Below are 17,214 nucleotides of genomic sequence, written 5' to 3'. Positions count from 1 at the left end.
CTCTTTACAGCTGATATTCATTGTAATATCTTTTGTATTTTATTTTATATTTATATTTACTATAACATCTTTTATATTTTTATTTTAATTTCATATTTTTATTTTATATTTTTATTTTATATTTATATTTATTATAACATATTTTATATTCTTATTTTTCATTTATAGTTCCATTTTATCTTTGTATTTATTATAACATATTTATTTTTATTTTTATTTTATATTTTTATTTTGTTTTATATATATAATTATTATAACATCTTTTATATTTTAATTTTAATTTCATATTTTTATTTTATATTTTTATTTTATATTTATATTTATTATAACTTATTTTATATTCTTATTTTTCTTTTATAGTTTCATTTTATCTTTGTATTTATTATAACATATTTTATATTTTTATTTTTATTTTATATTTTTATTTTGTTTTATATATATATATTTATTATAACATCTTTTATATTTTAATTTTAATTTCATATTTTTATTTTTATTTTACACTTTTATTTTATTTTATATTTATATTTATTATTACATATTTTATATTTTAATTTTAATTCCATATTTTAATTTTTATTTTATATTTTAATCTTATTTTATATTTATATTTATTATTACATCTTTCATATTTTTTATATTTTATATTTTTATATTTATATTTATTATTACATCTTTCATATTTTTGTTTTATATTTATACTTATTATAACATCTTTTATATTTTTATTTCTATTTCATATTTTTATTTTATATTTATACTTATGATAACATCTTTTATATTTTTATTTCTATCACATATTTTTATTTTATATTTATATTTATTATAACATCTTTTACTGACCAGTGGTTGTTAACACTAAAATCTTGCTTCTATTAGTAACAGCAAGCAACTTTTCACTCTGTACATTCATGTTTTGAATGCATGAGCAGCTCCTGAGTGCAGAGACAGTCAGGAGGGCAAATCCAGCTGTTCCCTCCAGAGGTGAGGGTGGAACTGGAGCTCCCGTGGCTGTGAGGTTCTCCTTCATTCCTGATGTTTCTGTGCAGTGCTGTGACCTGAGCATCAGCCCTGGTGAGCTGAGGAGCCCTGCAGGATGTCCCAGCCCCAGGATGTGCTCTCCTTCTCTTCCTCCAGCACATCTCCAGGAATGATTTCCTCATCCCTGCAGGATGTCCCAGCCCCAGGATGTGCTCTCCTTCTCTTCCTCCAGCACATCTCCAGGAATGATTTGCTCTCCCTCTCTTCCTCCTGAACATCTCCAGGAATGGTTTGATTTCCTCATCCCTGCAGCCTGTCCCAGCCTCAGGATGTATTCTCCTTCTCTTCCTCCTGAACATCTCCAGGAATGATTTGATTTCCTCATCCCTGCAGCCTGTCCCAGCCCCAGGATGTATTCTCCTTCTCTTCCTCCTGCACATCTCCAGGAATGCAGGAATGATTTCTTCATCCCTGCAGCCTGTCCCAGCCCTAGGATGTGCTCTCCCTCTCTTCCTCCTGCACATCTCCAGGAATGATTTCCTCATCCCCACAAACAGGGATGCAGCCAGACAAATGCACAAAACACAGGAATTTGTGACACGCTTTGGGACCTGCCCAGAGGGGTTTTCTGGAAGGAATAGAGCAAAATCAGAGCTGGAAAATGTCCCTCTTGCATTTCACTCCCGTCACTTCCACCCCCATCAAACCCAAAGGCTCAGTCAATATTAATGGATTTTCCTCCATGTCTGTGGAGCTGCAGAACACCCCAGGCAAACAGGACAGACTAAAACCTCAGTCTGGAAGATGAGCATCAACAACAGCCAAGATGCCAAGGTGGAGCTGGGCTTAGGACCTGGTTTACACCAGTTCTTCTGTCCAGACACCCAAAGCTGAGGAGCACAGACCAGCCCCAAGCTGAGGTTCTGTGGCCTGAGGGACTGTGCTGGGACAAACCTGGCTGACCTTTGGCAGGAGGGATGAGAAAGGAAGGGAACAGAGCTCCTCTGCCCTGTGGCTCATGCTGAGTTGCACCAGCAGCTACAATCTGGGGGGAAGATGAGGCTGGGAGCGCTCCAGGCTTCCCTCAGACTTACAAACCTTTCTAACACTCGATTTGTAGCTAAATGTTCAATGCCTCTCACTTTTGCAGCAAATACATCACCTGCAGGCTGAGCCTGGCAGGTGTTGCCCTCCTAAGGCAAGCTGGAATTGTCAGCGTAGCTTAAACTGGGATTTTGTTCTGGGTGCAGCCTCTGGGCTCCTTGAAGAGTCTGGCAGAGGGGAAAATATGAGCTCCAAGTGGCTGATGGAACACCCAACACGTGCTTCTAAAGCTCTGTTCTTCACTAAATTCCCTTGCAGGTCACATATAACATCCAGAGTTTTCCCTCCAGTTGTTAATGGTATTTAAACCTGAGCTGATGCTCTAAATAAAGCTGGTTTTCTTTCTCTGGAACTTGCATCAAGGAGAGAATTTGGTTTGTTTCTCCGTGCCTTCTGAGGGTTTTTTGTGTCTTATCCCTCATTTAAGGGGAACAAAACAAAGTGGAGAAGCAACAGATTTCCCTGCAGGGAATTCTCCTGCCCCAGCTTGGATGTGTCCCCCTGCCATGTGCCTCCACCCATCCTCCCTAGCACCTCTCACCCCGAGTTCAGCTGTGCTCTGAGCCAGTTACTTCAATAGAGAAAAAAAAATAAGCAGTATTTTCCTTTTCTTTCTTTTTTCCTCTGTGATTCTTTCCCAGGCATGCTTGGCATCGTGTCTGCAGGCAAAAGAAATGCAGATCTCTCCCTCTGCAGCTTCCCTGAAGTGAACTCGATTGTCCACTGGGTTTTAGACATGCTTAAAAGTTCCATTTCCACACACTGCACATTTTTATTATGTTTTATTAATAAAGGTGTTGTAGGGTTGGATGTGAGAGAATATATAAGTTTATTTTAGTACATTTCCTTCAAAATGGAGTTTAAACACCTTAGGCTCCTTTGTTTGTTGGTTTTAGATATTTAGATAATATTAGATTTATTATTATCTATAATATATATAAATATTACATAATATTTCTGACTCATCAAGGCTTTTATATAAAGAAATAGTTAAAATGAATATACAAAATTTATGTTCTTCTTAGCATAAAAATTATCACTGGGGTTTTTTTTTATATCTTTCTAATGTTGTCCTGGGTGCAATTTTTTCTTTTTATTGCAAGATTTGGGCTTGTTTTAGATATTTTTTCTAGAATCATCAAGGTTTTTATATAAATAAATAGTCAAAATGAATATACAGAGTGCTAGTTCTTCTTAACATAAGAATTATCACTGGGGCTTTTCCCATGTCTTTCCAATATTGTCCTGGGTGCAGTTTCTTCTGCTTTGCAAAAAGCTGCTGGGCTTTTTTTATTGTATTGTATTATATTAAATTTTATATGTTTCTATTTCTATTTATTATATTTATTTCTAATTATTTATAATATTTATTTCTAATTATTTTATTTATTTATCATGTTTATTCTGGCACTCCCTTCTCTGTACCACCATTCCCACAGTTCTTTATTGTTTCTTTTCCTGGGGTTCATTGTCTGTGTCTCCCTGCTTTTGCTGTCATGTTTTGGTTTGCCAAAGCCTGGGAATTTTTGTTGGAATAGAACTTTGCCACAGCTAAAATTTGCCTTTTACTCATTGCATTCTTTATAGCTGCAGAACTCTTTATTGATAGGGAAGGATCAACAGAGTTTTGTTTTTGGAAGAAGTAAATTAATTGGTTGGGTTGGGAGCTAGAAGTTTTCCTGCTTATCTGTTTTAGGGAGTGAAATGCCAGCAGAACCCGAAATGGCGATGCCTGCTCCAAAACCACATGAAATATTTCCTGTATCCTCCGTTCTTGTTTGCTCCTTTCCAATTTTCCAGACTTTTGCACGAAGGGACCCAGGCTACCAGTGGGAAGCATTCCATCTCTTCTTGAAATGCCCTTTCTTTTTTAGATCAAAACAAAACTGTTGCAGGGGAGGGGAGCTGGGAGGGCGGGGTTGGAGCAAAATTGAGGTAAGGCAGCAAAAACTCTGTCTTGGTAGAGCAGGTTGCTGCAGTGCAAGAAAACATTAAAGCACTGAGGGCTTTGGAAGGGAACTTCTTGTCAAAACGTGCATTTGGATGTTATATGCATAAGGTAATTGAAACTTATTTACAGTCAGTTCAGCAGCACTGTGCTTCTCCTCTCCAATTACAGGTGAGTGTTCTCACAGACCAGGTGGAAGCTCAAGGAGAGAAAATCCGGGACTTAGAAATCTGTCTTGAGGGGCATCAGTTGAAGCTGAATGCTACAGAAGAAATGCTCCAACAGGTAAAAATCTGGATTGGAGAGCTTCCTGCACGACCTCCTCCAGCTCTGGGGTGAGCACACATGGTCAGCTCGGCTGCCTGTGTGACAAAAGGATAAAACAGGGAGAAAATTTTAAAAAAAAAAAGCTTCTTTTATTGTTCTCCTCCTGCTTTGCACTTCTCCCCCACCCCACCACTCCAATAAATGTTTCTTTGTTTTCCTGTTGCAGAAAAGTTTTACTGGCTGGTTGCATAATGCCGTACGTGGCAGCATGTGAAATGAAAGTATTGTGTCTTATTTGAACTGTGCTTATTTGGACATGGCTGAGTAACTGGTTAGACAGGTTAAATGGATCTAATACATGTAGCAGTTCTGGAATTAAGAGGCTTTATTTAAATGACTTCTGTTTTCCTATGGCTTTGGAGTTGAACAAGCAGCAATTTGGAATGTATTGCTGTATCAAGTCGTGTTCTATAACCATTTTCGCTTCACTTTGCAGCTTTCCCCTTACTTTGATATGAGAAAAAATTTTTAGTATGTAAGGTCATTTTTTCTTTATTTCAATCAACATTTTCGGGCTGTGTGATTCCATTTTTGCTTTTTGATGTTCTCCATTGAGGGAGCAGAGCAAATGATAAATTAAATACCTTACAGAACTTGCAGGTCTGTTGATGCCAAAGGTCCTTCCCTGTGCAATTTTCTGTTGTTACAGATGCAGATCATCCACTGTTAATGCACATAGATACCAAAAAGAGATTTGAAACTGTAAATAAGCCTCAAAAAATCTATGCCAGAAACTTTTAGGATAGATGCTGCTCTCTATGAGCCTAGCTCTTCTCCCCACACAAATATTTTGTGTTATAAATTTGCTATTTTAGTCCATGTGATATACACAAGCCTTTCTCTGAACTCATCCAAGCTTTAAATTATGATAAGGATCCTTGTGCATATGTATGTAAACAGCAGCAGTTTCTATAAGGTAACATTGCAACCTAAACATTTTAAATGATAATTCTCAGAGGCTCTTAAAGAAAACCTTCCATCTCACACTGTCCAAAATGCTTCCAGCTGGGAAAGGTGGTGTTCTGAGGAGACACCTAAAAATGCAAACAGCGAGTGCCTGTAGTTCTCCAGTGAGATCTGAAGTGAAACTCCAAGAACAGTGATTATTTAAGTGGTGAAAATCTGTTTTCACACTCCAGGAAAGCATTCACAACAGAGTGCAGCATCTTCCTGCTCCAATCTAAAGCTGCCCCGTGACTTCTGCTAAAACTGTTTAGTCTCCCTCTGACTTAAAATTTTTTGCCTAGATAGTCTTCTGAGGAAGCTGTGAATTTAAAGCCTTATTTGCCAGAACACTGAGGCATCTGAAAATAGAATATGATGTTGCATGAACGTTGCCATTTCAGTGAAAATCTTTGCATCTGCTCGTCTGGCACGAACGGCTAACAAAGCTGATCCTGAAGGGATAAAGGTGATAAAGTGAAAAGGCTCTACCAGAGCTAAAGAAGTCAGAGAACCTCCAGATTTGTCTAAAATAAGCCTCAAATCTGAATTTTGGTGATAATTTCAATCTGAATTTGCTGTAGCTGTTGTTTCTCCCAGCAGACAGTGGGATATGGGAAACCCAAGTCAGACCTGTCAGCAGTCAGAGAAATTGAACATTTATTGTCTCAGCAGAGGATCCCATTTAACATCATTCATTCTGAAGGTTCTCTTCTCAATTCATCTTGTTGAAGAGATTATCCTCCATGGGGGATGAGCTGAGATTTGGGCAGAAGAGAATGACCTGCTCAAGGGGTGATTATGACATTCATGTAAGATATGTGGCCAGTGGACTTTCCTGCAGATAATTTGTCAGAGCTAGAGTGAGTGTGTGGCCTCAGGAGCTTAAATAGATGGATCAGTCAGGTTTGGGGGAGAGTTGAGCTCAGATCTCCTCAGCCAGCAGCTGCTGCTGGTGTCCTGCTTTTCAGAATGACTTCTAGAACCCTCTCAGGAGGGGATGTAGTGTAAATTCAGGTTTATTTCATGGCTCTGCTTCCTTATTTACAATATATTGAACTCCACTGATTTTTGTCTTTGTGAACATAAGTCAGCTGCTCCCTCTAAGTGGAAAATGGAACAATAGAGATTAAAAAAAAAAAAAAAAAGCCCTGTCTTTTTAATTTCAAGAACTATAAGAAGAGTGATTCATAATTAATTCTGTGCAAAAAAAAAAACTATGCTTCAATTAAAAAAAAAATCATCAGCTTTAAGATAACCTAATGATGGTATCTGGAAGTTCCACAGCAGAAAGGGTATCTAAGTAGTGCAAAGTAGTTTTTGCTGAATCTGTGCTAGCAGAGACTTGTCAGGGTGGGGTTGCTGGCAAAAAATCCTTCTGGCTTATGATTTATGCACAGTTGTTTTGAACCCTGCTGCAAAGCAATCATGGAACCACTTCTGAAACAGCACCTGAAGTAAAAGTTACACAAATAACATAAAGTGGCTGTTTTGGGTGGGCATCCTGGATGGGGAGCAGCAGCAAGAGAGGAGAAAGCCTCATGCTCCTTTCATCCTTCTCCCTCCTCCTGACCTTGTGGTTTCTGCAAACTGATCTGAGACTCAGCAAAGCTGGGAGAAAAAATCAACTTTAGTTTTTTGGTTGTTTTTAGTTTTTTGATGGTGCTCTGGTGATGGCTGAGTCCAGCAGCTCACAGGACAAGTCACGGTGTGCCAGAAGGGCTTTCAGCTCACTGATTATGGAATCCCAGCCAAGGAAAATGGAGCTCAGCAGCATTTGAGGATCCTGAGGGAGAAATGCCCTGGTGTGCACAGCCACAGGGATGCTCAGTGGCACCAAACACCTCATTTCACTTTTGTAAGGACACTTCTGCCGCCACAGGTTGTAATGAACAAAAGTCGCTCTCCACCTTGAAGGTGTCTGCGTTTTCTTCCTTCCAAAACACCAAAACGAAGCAGGCCTTTTCACAACTCATGAAAGCCAGTGGCCAAACATTCATTTGGTCCTGAAGCATGATTCAGGTTTGGGCCAAGAAACAAGGTCACTCCTCACAGTGTAACAGAAGATTTTCTGGAATATGGCTGGGAGCAAGACACAGGTTTAATCTTCCAGTGGGGAGTCTGTCCTGCCACTGCTGGCCTGTGTGAGCACCTGCCTTTCCCCTCAGCACATTGTAATGGAGATGTCCAGGAGTAAAATTAAAAAACCTCCTAGAGTTATCCTAGGAAAGCAATTTATGCTGTGACAGTCCATTTCCAGAATAGCAGCTGCTTTAAGCTGTAAAGTTACAGCAAGTTTTAGAGAGCAATGATGTGTGTGTTTGTGTCTTGTTGGAAGTCACTTTGTGGCATTACTAAGAACTTTCCTCCAGCCCATTTTAAGAAATAAATGTATTTTTTGGAGAGGAGAGAGAGCCTTGGGCAGAATCTCCTATCAACATGCTGTAGGATTGGAAAGCAGAAGTCATTTTTTGCTCCATGAAGTTGCCTGAACTGTCCCATAGCAGAGAGTACCAGGCATGCCCAACACAGACACATCAGTGCTGTGGAATCCCTGCTGCCAGCTGTGTCCTGGCCAGCTGAAAAGGGAACCTCCTGCACAAGCACCTTCCACCTCCACAGCTCCTTTCCCTGCATTCCTTGGCAATTACCACGAGCAGTTCCAGTTTGTTACCTCTTTGCTATCCCACAGCTGCATTTTATTTATTTAACAGATTGTGATTTCCATTGAAGCTCTCTGGCATGAGGGACAGCAGTTTGCTGTCCTTGCTGTACCTGACCTGAACCACATCCTAGATGTGCTCTGACCGTGTCTTTGTGCCTTCCAAATAATTTCTGACACAACCTAGGGGATTCTGGATGGTTTTGTTGTGTGAATTCAATCGTGTCTTCAAGTGAATTCTCTTGAAAGGTACGAAGGGCTTGGTTTTAGGATTCTCTGTGTCTATTAAAAAACCACACATAAAACCTGAAATGTTTGGTGCAAACAGGAGTGGGTCTCTGTTCTCCTGTCATTTTATGGCCCACTTGTGCCTGGGTGAGAGGGCCAGAGGAAGGTGTGCCAGACAGCAGAGAACCTTTTAAAAAACCTGATGAAAAGAATGCGGGGAGGAGCTGTGTCAGAGTAGGAACTGGATCCAACACAGTGCAGCTTGTACCTGCCCTGGTTTTGCAGTTGTCTCCTGCTCAGAGGAGCCAGAATCCTGTCTTGGTTGCAGGGTATGAATCTGCTGTGTATCTGTTTGCTCCTCAGGAGCTCTGCTGGCTGGCAAAAACCATTCCTTCAACTTTCAGTTGCCTGAGTTATCTGATCTTAGACGAATTTCAGCACTTGTTTATAGCACGGGGGAGCTTCTTGCCAGCAGCTGGCTCGGTGTTTCAGATTTTGAAGTGAGCTCTGGTCGAGCTCTGAGGTTTTCAGAGCTCCCAAGCTGTGCAGATTTATCTCTCCAGGTGAGCCTCCCCCTGCTTTGCTCTCTCACAGTTAACGTGGGCAGGAATCTGCTCCTCAGGGCTGCCCAAGCTGGCAGGGCTGTGGCAAAGCTCTGTCCTTAACCATAAAATGGGCAAATGATGGATTGGAGGGCTGTAATTCCCTGCCTGCTGCTGCCTTGCACCATTTCATGGTGGTTGCACACGTACATCGCTCTCAGCTGTGTTTCCAGCTAAGCAAATATCTTATTTCTGCCACAGCTGACACACAGCCCTTGAGAAGTGCAGCCCTCATTGGGGCTGCTTCTGCTTGCATTTTGCTTCCCAGGTAGGTGGTTTGGTCTGTCTGTGTCTCTCAAGGCTTTTAATAAGGGGTGAAAAGTAAGGAATTTTTCAAATGTTGTATTTTGTACAAGTGCAAAATGGGATCTTTGGGTTTGTTGGGGGTTTTTTTCTCCCCCTCCTCACTTGACTAAAATCTCACTTACGGTTTCTCAATCAGTGCATGGCATGATTGTTTCTGTTTTGTGGAGAGTTAAATATCCTGGAATTTTCTGTGCTCACAGCTGAGAGCCCAAAATATTGTACTTGAAAACTCCTCTTTTCAAGCTATTTTTGCCACGTTACGTTTCATAAACTGCTTTATAAGAATTATATATTCGCAAGACAACTAAATGTGGGAGTGAGCTATTCAGCATGTGCTACAGCTTCATTGGGAATATTGGAAAAGTTGATTAAGTATCTTAGAAATCTCTACAGTGTGAGTTTTAAGAAGTGTGTTGTGTTTGGAAATAGTTTGCTGTTCTTTGATGTGTCTGGCACACGTATATCATCGCTTCTGCACGCCTCCTCACTTTTTAAAGTTAAAAGCTGAGTTTAGAAAAAGGACTTCAGGAAGGTAAATTACACTTACATAGTAAAGTGTAATTTTAAATTTTAAATTTTGCCATTTTGAGACTAAAAACAAGTGTCTTGTTTCTAAAGAAGAGTCCCTAGTATGTGTTCTATATCTGTTCTATTTCTCAGCTAAGATCCTCCTAAAGCTGCTACAGCCTAAATTGCCATTTTGCCTGTCTTATATTATCTTTTTTTTTTTGCTTTCAAACCAATAACATAAATTTGTATTTTCCTTTCTTGCAATTGCATATTTATTCTGGCTGAATTCAAGTTGCATCATACCGCTGAAATACACTATAATTTCTCTGTAACAAAATGGTTCACATTCTTAATGAGCTGTTCACTGTGAGCATCTGCTTGAGGATGAAAATAATTGCTTCCAGATGTTCCTGTTTCAAGAGGAGACATTTACTTTAAAGGGCACTTGCTTTCAAAGCAGAAGTTGGGTCCTGTGGATGAGGGAGGAATTGTCAGCTGTTTTAAATCACTGCAGCTCCATTGAAAACAAACCAGGGCTGCTTCGCTGCTCTGCCTATTTTAAGTCACGAGGTCCATGCCAGTTCACCCCAGCTGAGAATCTGATCCCCCCCAGCTTCAGAGCAAATTGTAAAATTTCATTTGAGCTGATTTAAAAACAAAACAAAGCCAGGCAGCTGCCTTGGTGCTGGCTTGTTCCAGGTGCTGGCTCCGTGTTCACACAGAGCTCCTGAGCTCGGGGTGAGAGGAGTGAGGGTGCATTGCTCTCCACTGCATAACTGAGGGTAATTTAGGGGTCTGGAGGAAAAACAAGGAGTAAAGCCAGATGGTGCACTCAAAGGATAGATCTTTTGTTTAAAATCCCTAGGGAGATGCTGTGGCTCCTTGCCTTATTAAGAAATCTTCCCCCCATATCATGCAATGCCATGTCAGGGTCCAAAAAAAATCCAAAATGTTGTTTTAGCTCGAGAGTGAATAGAGTCTGTCCATGGGGCCAGAGCTGCCTCATCCTGCCTGTCTTTCTGATGTTCTGGGGCCTTATTTCATATCAAACCTCCCATTTTTAACTCTGCCTTAACCTGCAGCAGTCTCCTATCTCAAGAGCTGTGCAGAGCTTGTCCCAGTCTGGACTGAGATGTGCCTCTGAAACCCCTGAAAATTAACTTTTTTCTGGAAGACAGAGGAGTTATTTGTAATTATAACTGTAATTTATAATCACCTGTGTAGAAAGCAGCTCCTCCTGGGGTTTCATTAAGTGGCTGCTCCTTAGAGTTTCTCAATCAGAAAAGTCAGTGCAATGCCTTTCCCTGATCAGTGCTTGGTTTATTTCACTGGGAGAAGAAAAAGAAGGGAAAAAAGCCAAAACCATGAATTTCCATTTCTGTTCATTTTCCCATCCATCCCCAAATATCATTGCCAATGTCAGCAGGAATGGGCAGGGCACTGGGAATAGTGGGTGCTTTAGATAATTGGTGTTGCAATACAGATGCAAGTTTAGTACTATTTTTAATTTGTGCAATATTGCCCACCAGACTAAAATAACTTACATGTGGAGCAGATTTTGAAATAAACTTTAACTCTGTAATCTTTGAAATAACCTTTGTGGTTTGCCCAAGCTGTGGTGTACACTGTACTCTACAGTTTGGGGCAGAGGAGATGAGAAAAGGGTGCAGGACGTGGTGATTTCTGATCCCTCAGTGACACCAGTTCCAGATTCAACTTCAGTTCAATCACTCCATGTGAGTCTGCTTTGATTGTGGGATTCATATGATCAGCACACTAGTGGGATTTATGAATTATCATAAAACCTTTTAACCATTTGGAAGCCTGCATTCTCCTGTGAAAAATCGATTTGCCACTTGGAAAATTTAAGTGTGAATTTTTCAGGAAGGCTCAAACTCCCGATGGGGCTTTTTTCTTTTTGAAAACGGGGGTGACAGAGGCATTTGATATATGTAATGCACTCTGTTAAATTTTGGATGGTTTCTTGCCTTGGCTTTCCTGAAAAATGAATGATCCAGTGAAGGTGTGAATGTTGATGCTGATATGACTCCACCCAAAGGATATCTGCTCTGCAATCCGGAAAACAAACTTGGGGCACACAAGCAAAAGCCACTAGCAGCTGTTTTTCCTGTGGAGTGTTTCTCAGTTTAGACATTGCCTTCTGGGCTCCTGTTAGGACATTTCACTCACTGCAGTTCCCTCCAGCAAAAGCCAGCAGGTACTACAGGGTGTAAGTTACTATTTGTTGGTGCTGCTTGCTTTTGCTACTCAGTTTGGGTTCAGGTGCTCATCCTGCAATACATCCTTTATTGGAAGGATTAACAGTCCTAAATTATTATTAAATATTAAGGATTAACAATTTGAAGGTCTGCAAGGTAATCCTAAACCATCCCTTGGGCTGATGAGTGTTTTAGGAAGACGCCAACTCTTTTGTAATGTGCCATTATTTAGGTTTGGGTCTGTTCAGCCTTAGTATTGTTCTTGATTTCATGTCCAGCCCAGGGATTAACTTTGCCACACATTTGCCTTGAAATCAGGAGTGGGACACGGTGGTTTGGTGATTAACACAGAACATTTAGATGAAAATAACTTGCAGCACTTGAGAAAGACGCTGAGGGTTCAAACTGAGGGTTTAATGTGAATGAAATACGTGGCAGGCTGTCAGTGTTCACATAAATTACTGGGGAAAATGTTGTGTTGTGCTCTCAGGAGCTGCTGAGTCGCACGTCTCTCGAGACCCAGAAGTTAGACCTGATGGCTGAAGTTTCAGACCTGAAGATTAAGCTGGTTGGAATGGAAAAGGAGCAGAGTGAATATGAGGAGAAACAGAACAAAGCTGAGGTGAGTTTTTTCCATTGGCTTGTTTTAACTCTTTTTTTCATCGCGTGTCCGTGGTGCTCTGCCCCACACCTGAGCTTTTGGGCTGAAATCAGCAGGGAACAGGGTTTTCCTGTGAATTCAGGGAGGAGTACCATGGTGCATTTTTGCAGAAAACACTGCCAGGGGTACCACAAGCACTGAGGTCGGGGATTTTAATGTCTTTGTGTCACTTGGGAGGGCATTTGCCTCAAATGTCTCTTTCCCCTTGTGGCTACACAATAAATAGTGCCAAAAAACATCATGGGCCGGAGGCAATTCCAGCCCTTGGTCCCTTTCAGATGTGGGAGAGTTCTGGACATCAAAGGAGCTTTGGGTCTTGCTGTATTGGTTAAAAAAGAGAGTATGGAACAGAGAATTCATCTGAGCAACATCCATATCGTGGTGGTGAGCAGCAGGTGGGAGCTGGGGAGGAAAGAGAGAAATTCATACAAATTGCCATGTATTGTCCTACTCAGTGGTGCTGTAAGGGGACCAGCTAGCAGGAGAGGACAGCCTGGAAAGGAAGGATTACTGGGTCTGGGATGTATACATTGCTGAGTGAACAAAACAAAAAAACAAACCAAAAAAAAGCCCCAAAAACAAACAAAAAAAATACAGAAAAAAACCCCAACCAAACTCTGTTCCATGTTGATTTAGGAGAATATGAAATCCAGGCAGCACCAGGAACTGTTTGCTCTCCACAGCTCTGCCAGTGGAATAGGTGATAACTGTGCATCATTATGTAGCTCATTTGGGGTGTGTTTGCTTCCAGCTTATTTATCCTCTGAAGTTTTCTTTAGAGATTCAAAGATAACATAAAGAGAGCGATCTCTGGCAGAACCTGCAAGCCAGAGAGGCACCAGCTGCTGGTTTTTACCACCTGTGGCCCTTCTCGTGCTCTTTCAGGTGTAATTTTCACCTGAAAAATTGTGAAAAATTTTTTTCACAGTTGAAAAATTGTGTAAATTTTTCAATTTGTGTACCTCGTGCACCCTGAGCACTCTCAAGCTTCCCAAAAATCTGCACTGGTCTGAGCAGCACCTGCTGGCTCCAGCCTGCTCCCAGTGTGGAATTCAGGAATGGTTTTGGCAATCATTGCAGGCACAGCCTGGCTCCTGGACAGCAGTGCAGATTTTGGGGTGTGTTTTTATGGACAGCACTTGGGGGGTGCCTGGGAGCTGTGAAATTCTGCAAGTGAGGTTTGTGTGCCCCCTCGGGTGGAAAAGCTGAGCTCTGAGCAGCCTGGGTGGCATTGCCAAGCCACAGGGACACGTTCCTGCTGAGATGGAAAAGGATCCTGATCTGATGGAAAAGCTGAGAATCCTTGTGTGGAGCGTGCTCTGAATTATTTACCACCCCGAGGTGGGGTTAGGTTTCTGGAGTGCTGAAAGTGGCAAAGCTTTGCCAGGGGAAAAATGGGTGTTCTAAGGAAAGCTGTGGGAAACAAAACCAGTTTTTGGTTTGCTTGCTGAGTTATTTGTGTATTTATTTCAGATTCCCCTCAATAAGCATTCATCTCATTTATCAGGAGTTGCTTTCAATCAGATTGGAAGTTTAGTTGAATTCTAATGATTTAACCCTGTTTCTGCTCCTTTTCCTGTAAATTACACTAATTTTTCAATACAGACGCAATTTCAAACATCAGGATGAAATTTATGAATTAATTAATTTTCTTTCTTAGACTACAGCTTTGACAAAACCAGTCTGCCTGTAGTTTGCTCTTGGTTTTTGCATCCAGCAGTTAAACCATTTTAAACAGCTCATTCATGATACTTCATGGTTGACCCTGTGATTTCTAAATATAAGAATTGAGGTTAAAAAGTTTAAAATTCAGTGTGGCATTGCAGGATCATTCAGCTCAGCCATGTTTTCTCTGTACTCTAATTTTGTGTCAGCTTATTTCACAGCAGCTGTTTGCAGTCACTTAGAACTCATCTGCAGAATTATTTTTCTGCTTGGGCTAAGAGGAAAGGGAGCAAATTAAAGCATCCTTCTGAATATGAGCAAGTTTTAATGTGTAAGATTGGTTTCACTTTATCTGGTGCAGCTGTCATTTAAGTTTGGTTTTAGCTAGCAGCAAAGAGTTTATCAAGCATCTCCAACCTCCTCTCAAAGGTATTGATTTCACACTGAATGCCACTTGTCTCTGGCTCTTCAAAAGCACATGCTAAATATAAAGTGTCCTTTATTTATATATATTACAGAGGGGCCAGGAGAATAGCTGCTTGTTCATGGGCTATGTCACTCCTGGCTTTGTCATTTTCATTCCGTTTCTGGGGAATAATGTCCTACTTTTGACAAAATAATGCCATGAAAGCTTCTGGAGCCTCACCTGAGGGGGTTGTGTAGCTTTCCTCTTACCCTAGAAGCCTCAGAAATTTTTAAAATGTGTTTCTCTTAATGTAGCAAGGTATGAGGAAGCAGCATTGTCAAAAGATTTATGGCTGCCCAGATGTCTGCTCTACCTGAACGTGGACAAAAGAGACTTTCTGTCTGTCCTGCTTCTTCCTTTTGTGCCATGGCATAGGTCTGTGGGCTTGGCTGTAAGCTGCTGGCAGGTATTTTGTGGCTCTTGTAACTTCTGAATTAAATATCTACTTGCAATTCCAAAGAAACCTGAGCCACTGACTCGCTCTGGGGAGTCTGCTGCGCTGTCCCACCCGAACCAGGGCGCTGTAGTTATTGTTAATAAGTGTTTGTGCTGTGGAGGAACCTCAAAAAGGCCTTTTCTGCCTCAAAACTGGAAAGAACTGTGAAGGCAGGAGCAGGAGCTCAGCTGGGATGAGGATTTCTGCCATTTCTGTACTCTCTGTGGGCAGTCTGTGGATGCAGAGTGCTTCCCTCTCCCCTTCTCTAATGGCACAGGGGAGGATGGCAAGGTGGCAGCAGAAGAGTTTCTGGTTCCCCCCTGTCCCCACAAGCAGAGCAGCTGCCAGAAATCCCTGTTGGATTCTGGATCCCTGCCCTTCTCCACATCCCCGTGGGGGTTAACAGAGCTCGTGCCAAAGAGCAGCACAGACCAAACCTTGGTGCCCAAAAGGAAGAGATGGGAGTGTGTGTCCTGCCCCTTCCAACCCCAGCTGCTCTGGGAGGATGGCAAAAAAACCCAAAGCTAACCCTCATTTATGTCCATTAAAGCTTTGTTGGGTGAAAGAGGATGAGCATCAGATGCTGAGATCCTGACTGAGCACCATTTGTATAAAGTAAAATGTATGTAATGGCTTTTCTGAATTTCATCTTAAACTCAGTGAGCTGGAAAATCTCACTTTGATAAAACTCTTCTGTGTGAGTTAGGTAAATCTTTGTGGGTGCTGTTCCTGCCCTTGCTGTCCCCCAGCTCTAAGACTCCTGATTTTACTGCAGAATTGAGGTAACAGGAGGATTGTTGGCAGCTCTAATGAAGAAAACAATAAATAAAATTATTTGCCACATCATCTGTCGTTCCATCCACTGAAATCTTCTTCTTTCCTTTGGAGGGTGGATTAAACTCCTCAGATTTGTTCCACTTGAGGAGACTGAGAAACCACAAAATTTATGTTATTAATGTGCATGGAAGCTAAGAGCAAGGCACTTCAAACTTGTGAGAGCTGTAAAAATACTCAGTGCTCTTTGCTACAGAGTTGGGGAATTTAGGTGAAATACCATCTAGATTTTCATACTTTGCTTTGCTTTCTAAGCTGGATTTTTTGTGTGTGTGTACCACTGATACACACAAATCCAAGAAGCTGGCCAGCAAAACAATGCACTTTAAAATAATTATTTTGTCTTCTGGGTTATCCTCCTGATTTCTCCTGCATCTATTGTTTAACTCCTCCTCCACGTCAAGATCCTGCCCAGATAGAGAGGAGAAATGGAGTTATTTTTCTGCCCCCTGCTAGGCCTGGAAACAGAATTACTTTGCTTGTAAATTCTGAAAGAGAAGGCTGCAGCCCCAGCTGAGCACTTTGCAGCTTCTTCCCACTGGATGCTTTGGAAGTGCAAATGAATGCAATCAAGTCCCACTTCAGCAAAAGCTTACCTCTGAGCCAGCATATTAAAATCTGTGCCAAATCATCCCTCACGTGACTGTAAAACTTTCCAAAAACAGTTTCTGATCTTAACTTCAGAGTCAGAATCATGAATTAGGCTGGAATGTGGATTCAGCTCCATGTAAACTCTGCCTTTGTGCAGTATTCCAGGTTTATACTCATTCACATCTACTTTATCAGAAAGAAAACACATAATCTGTCCTTTTTTAGTTTGCCTTTGATGTGCTTCACATAGTTCTTTGTGCTTCAACTGTAGAAATATATATATATTTTTTTGCATAATTTTTTTCTCACCTGTCTATTTTTTTGTCTTTTTTTTTTCCCCCCTTTCCTCCCGTGTTTTCAGTCAGTTGTGAACCTGATCAGTGACCTGCAGGAGCAGATGTGTAGACTGCAGCTGGAAATTAATAGTAGGATCCAAGAAAGGAAGTCTCAAGATAGGAAAGCAGAGCTGACCCCCAATGGTTGTCCCTCTGGTGCAGGAGCAGTAGAGCCTCTGGGCCAGAAGAATTGCTCTCGGTGTGAAGTACGAGAAGCACCCTTGGCAGAATCCCCTGCATTGCCTCTTCCCTCTCTTGCACAGACTAAATTCCACTAACCAGACCTGCCCTGGGAATGTTTTGGCATTAATCTTTGTGGCTTCCATTAGCAAAGAGTGAGAGTGCTGTAAAAAAATGACCCAAAAAAAAAAAAATAACCTCCCACCCCAGACTCTCC

The 17,214-nt window shown here is 41.2% G+C and overlaps 1 protein-coding gene across 18 annotated transcripts in view; it reads left to right on the top strand.

Moving 5' to 3' along the window:
• PPFIBP2 (PPFIB scaffold protein 2) overlaps positions 1-17,214 on the top strand; it is a 98,563-nt gene that overhangs the window by 55,816 nt on the left and 25,533 nt on the right. For 12 of the 18 annotated variants that reach the window (XM_088057244.1, XM_088057240.1, XM_088057239.1 and 9 more), the window contains 2 exons: positions 4,205-4,318; positions 12,320-12,451. In XM_088057244.1, the coding sequence (XP_087913370.1) occupies positions 4,205-4,318; positions 12,320-12,451 (246 nt within the window). Of the gene's footprint in view, positions 1-4,060; positions 4,145-4,204; positions 4,319-8,076; positions 8,214-8,939; positions 9,063-10,226; positions 10,349-11,248; positions 11,347-12,319; positions 12,452-16,843; positions 17,024-17,214 lie in introns of those variants that run through there. The other 6 variants (XM_088057257.1, XM_088057255.1, XM_088057251.1 and 3 more) reach the window with 6 other exon arrangements.

This window comes from Pseudopodoces humilis, chromosome 7, assembly GCF_049639895.1.
Source record: "Pseudopodoces humilis isolate 2021_Gansu_Grassland_sample_001 chromosome 7, ASM4963989v1, whole genome shotgun sequence".
In the NCBI taxonomy this organism is placed as follows: domain Eukaryota; kingdom Metazoa; phylum Chordata; class Aves; order Passeriformes; family Paridae; genus Pseudopodoces; species Pseudopodoces humilis.
Note: the sequence above shows the minus strand (reverse complement) of the source record. Positions and strands in the feature narration are given on the sequence as shown.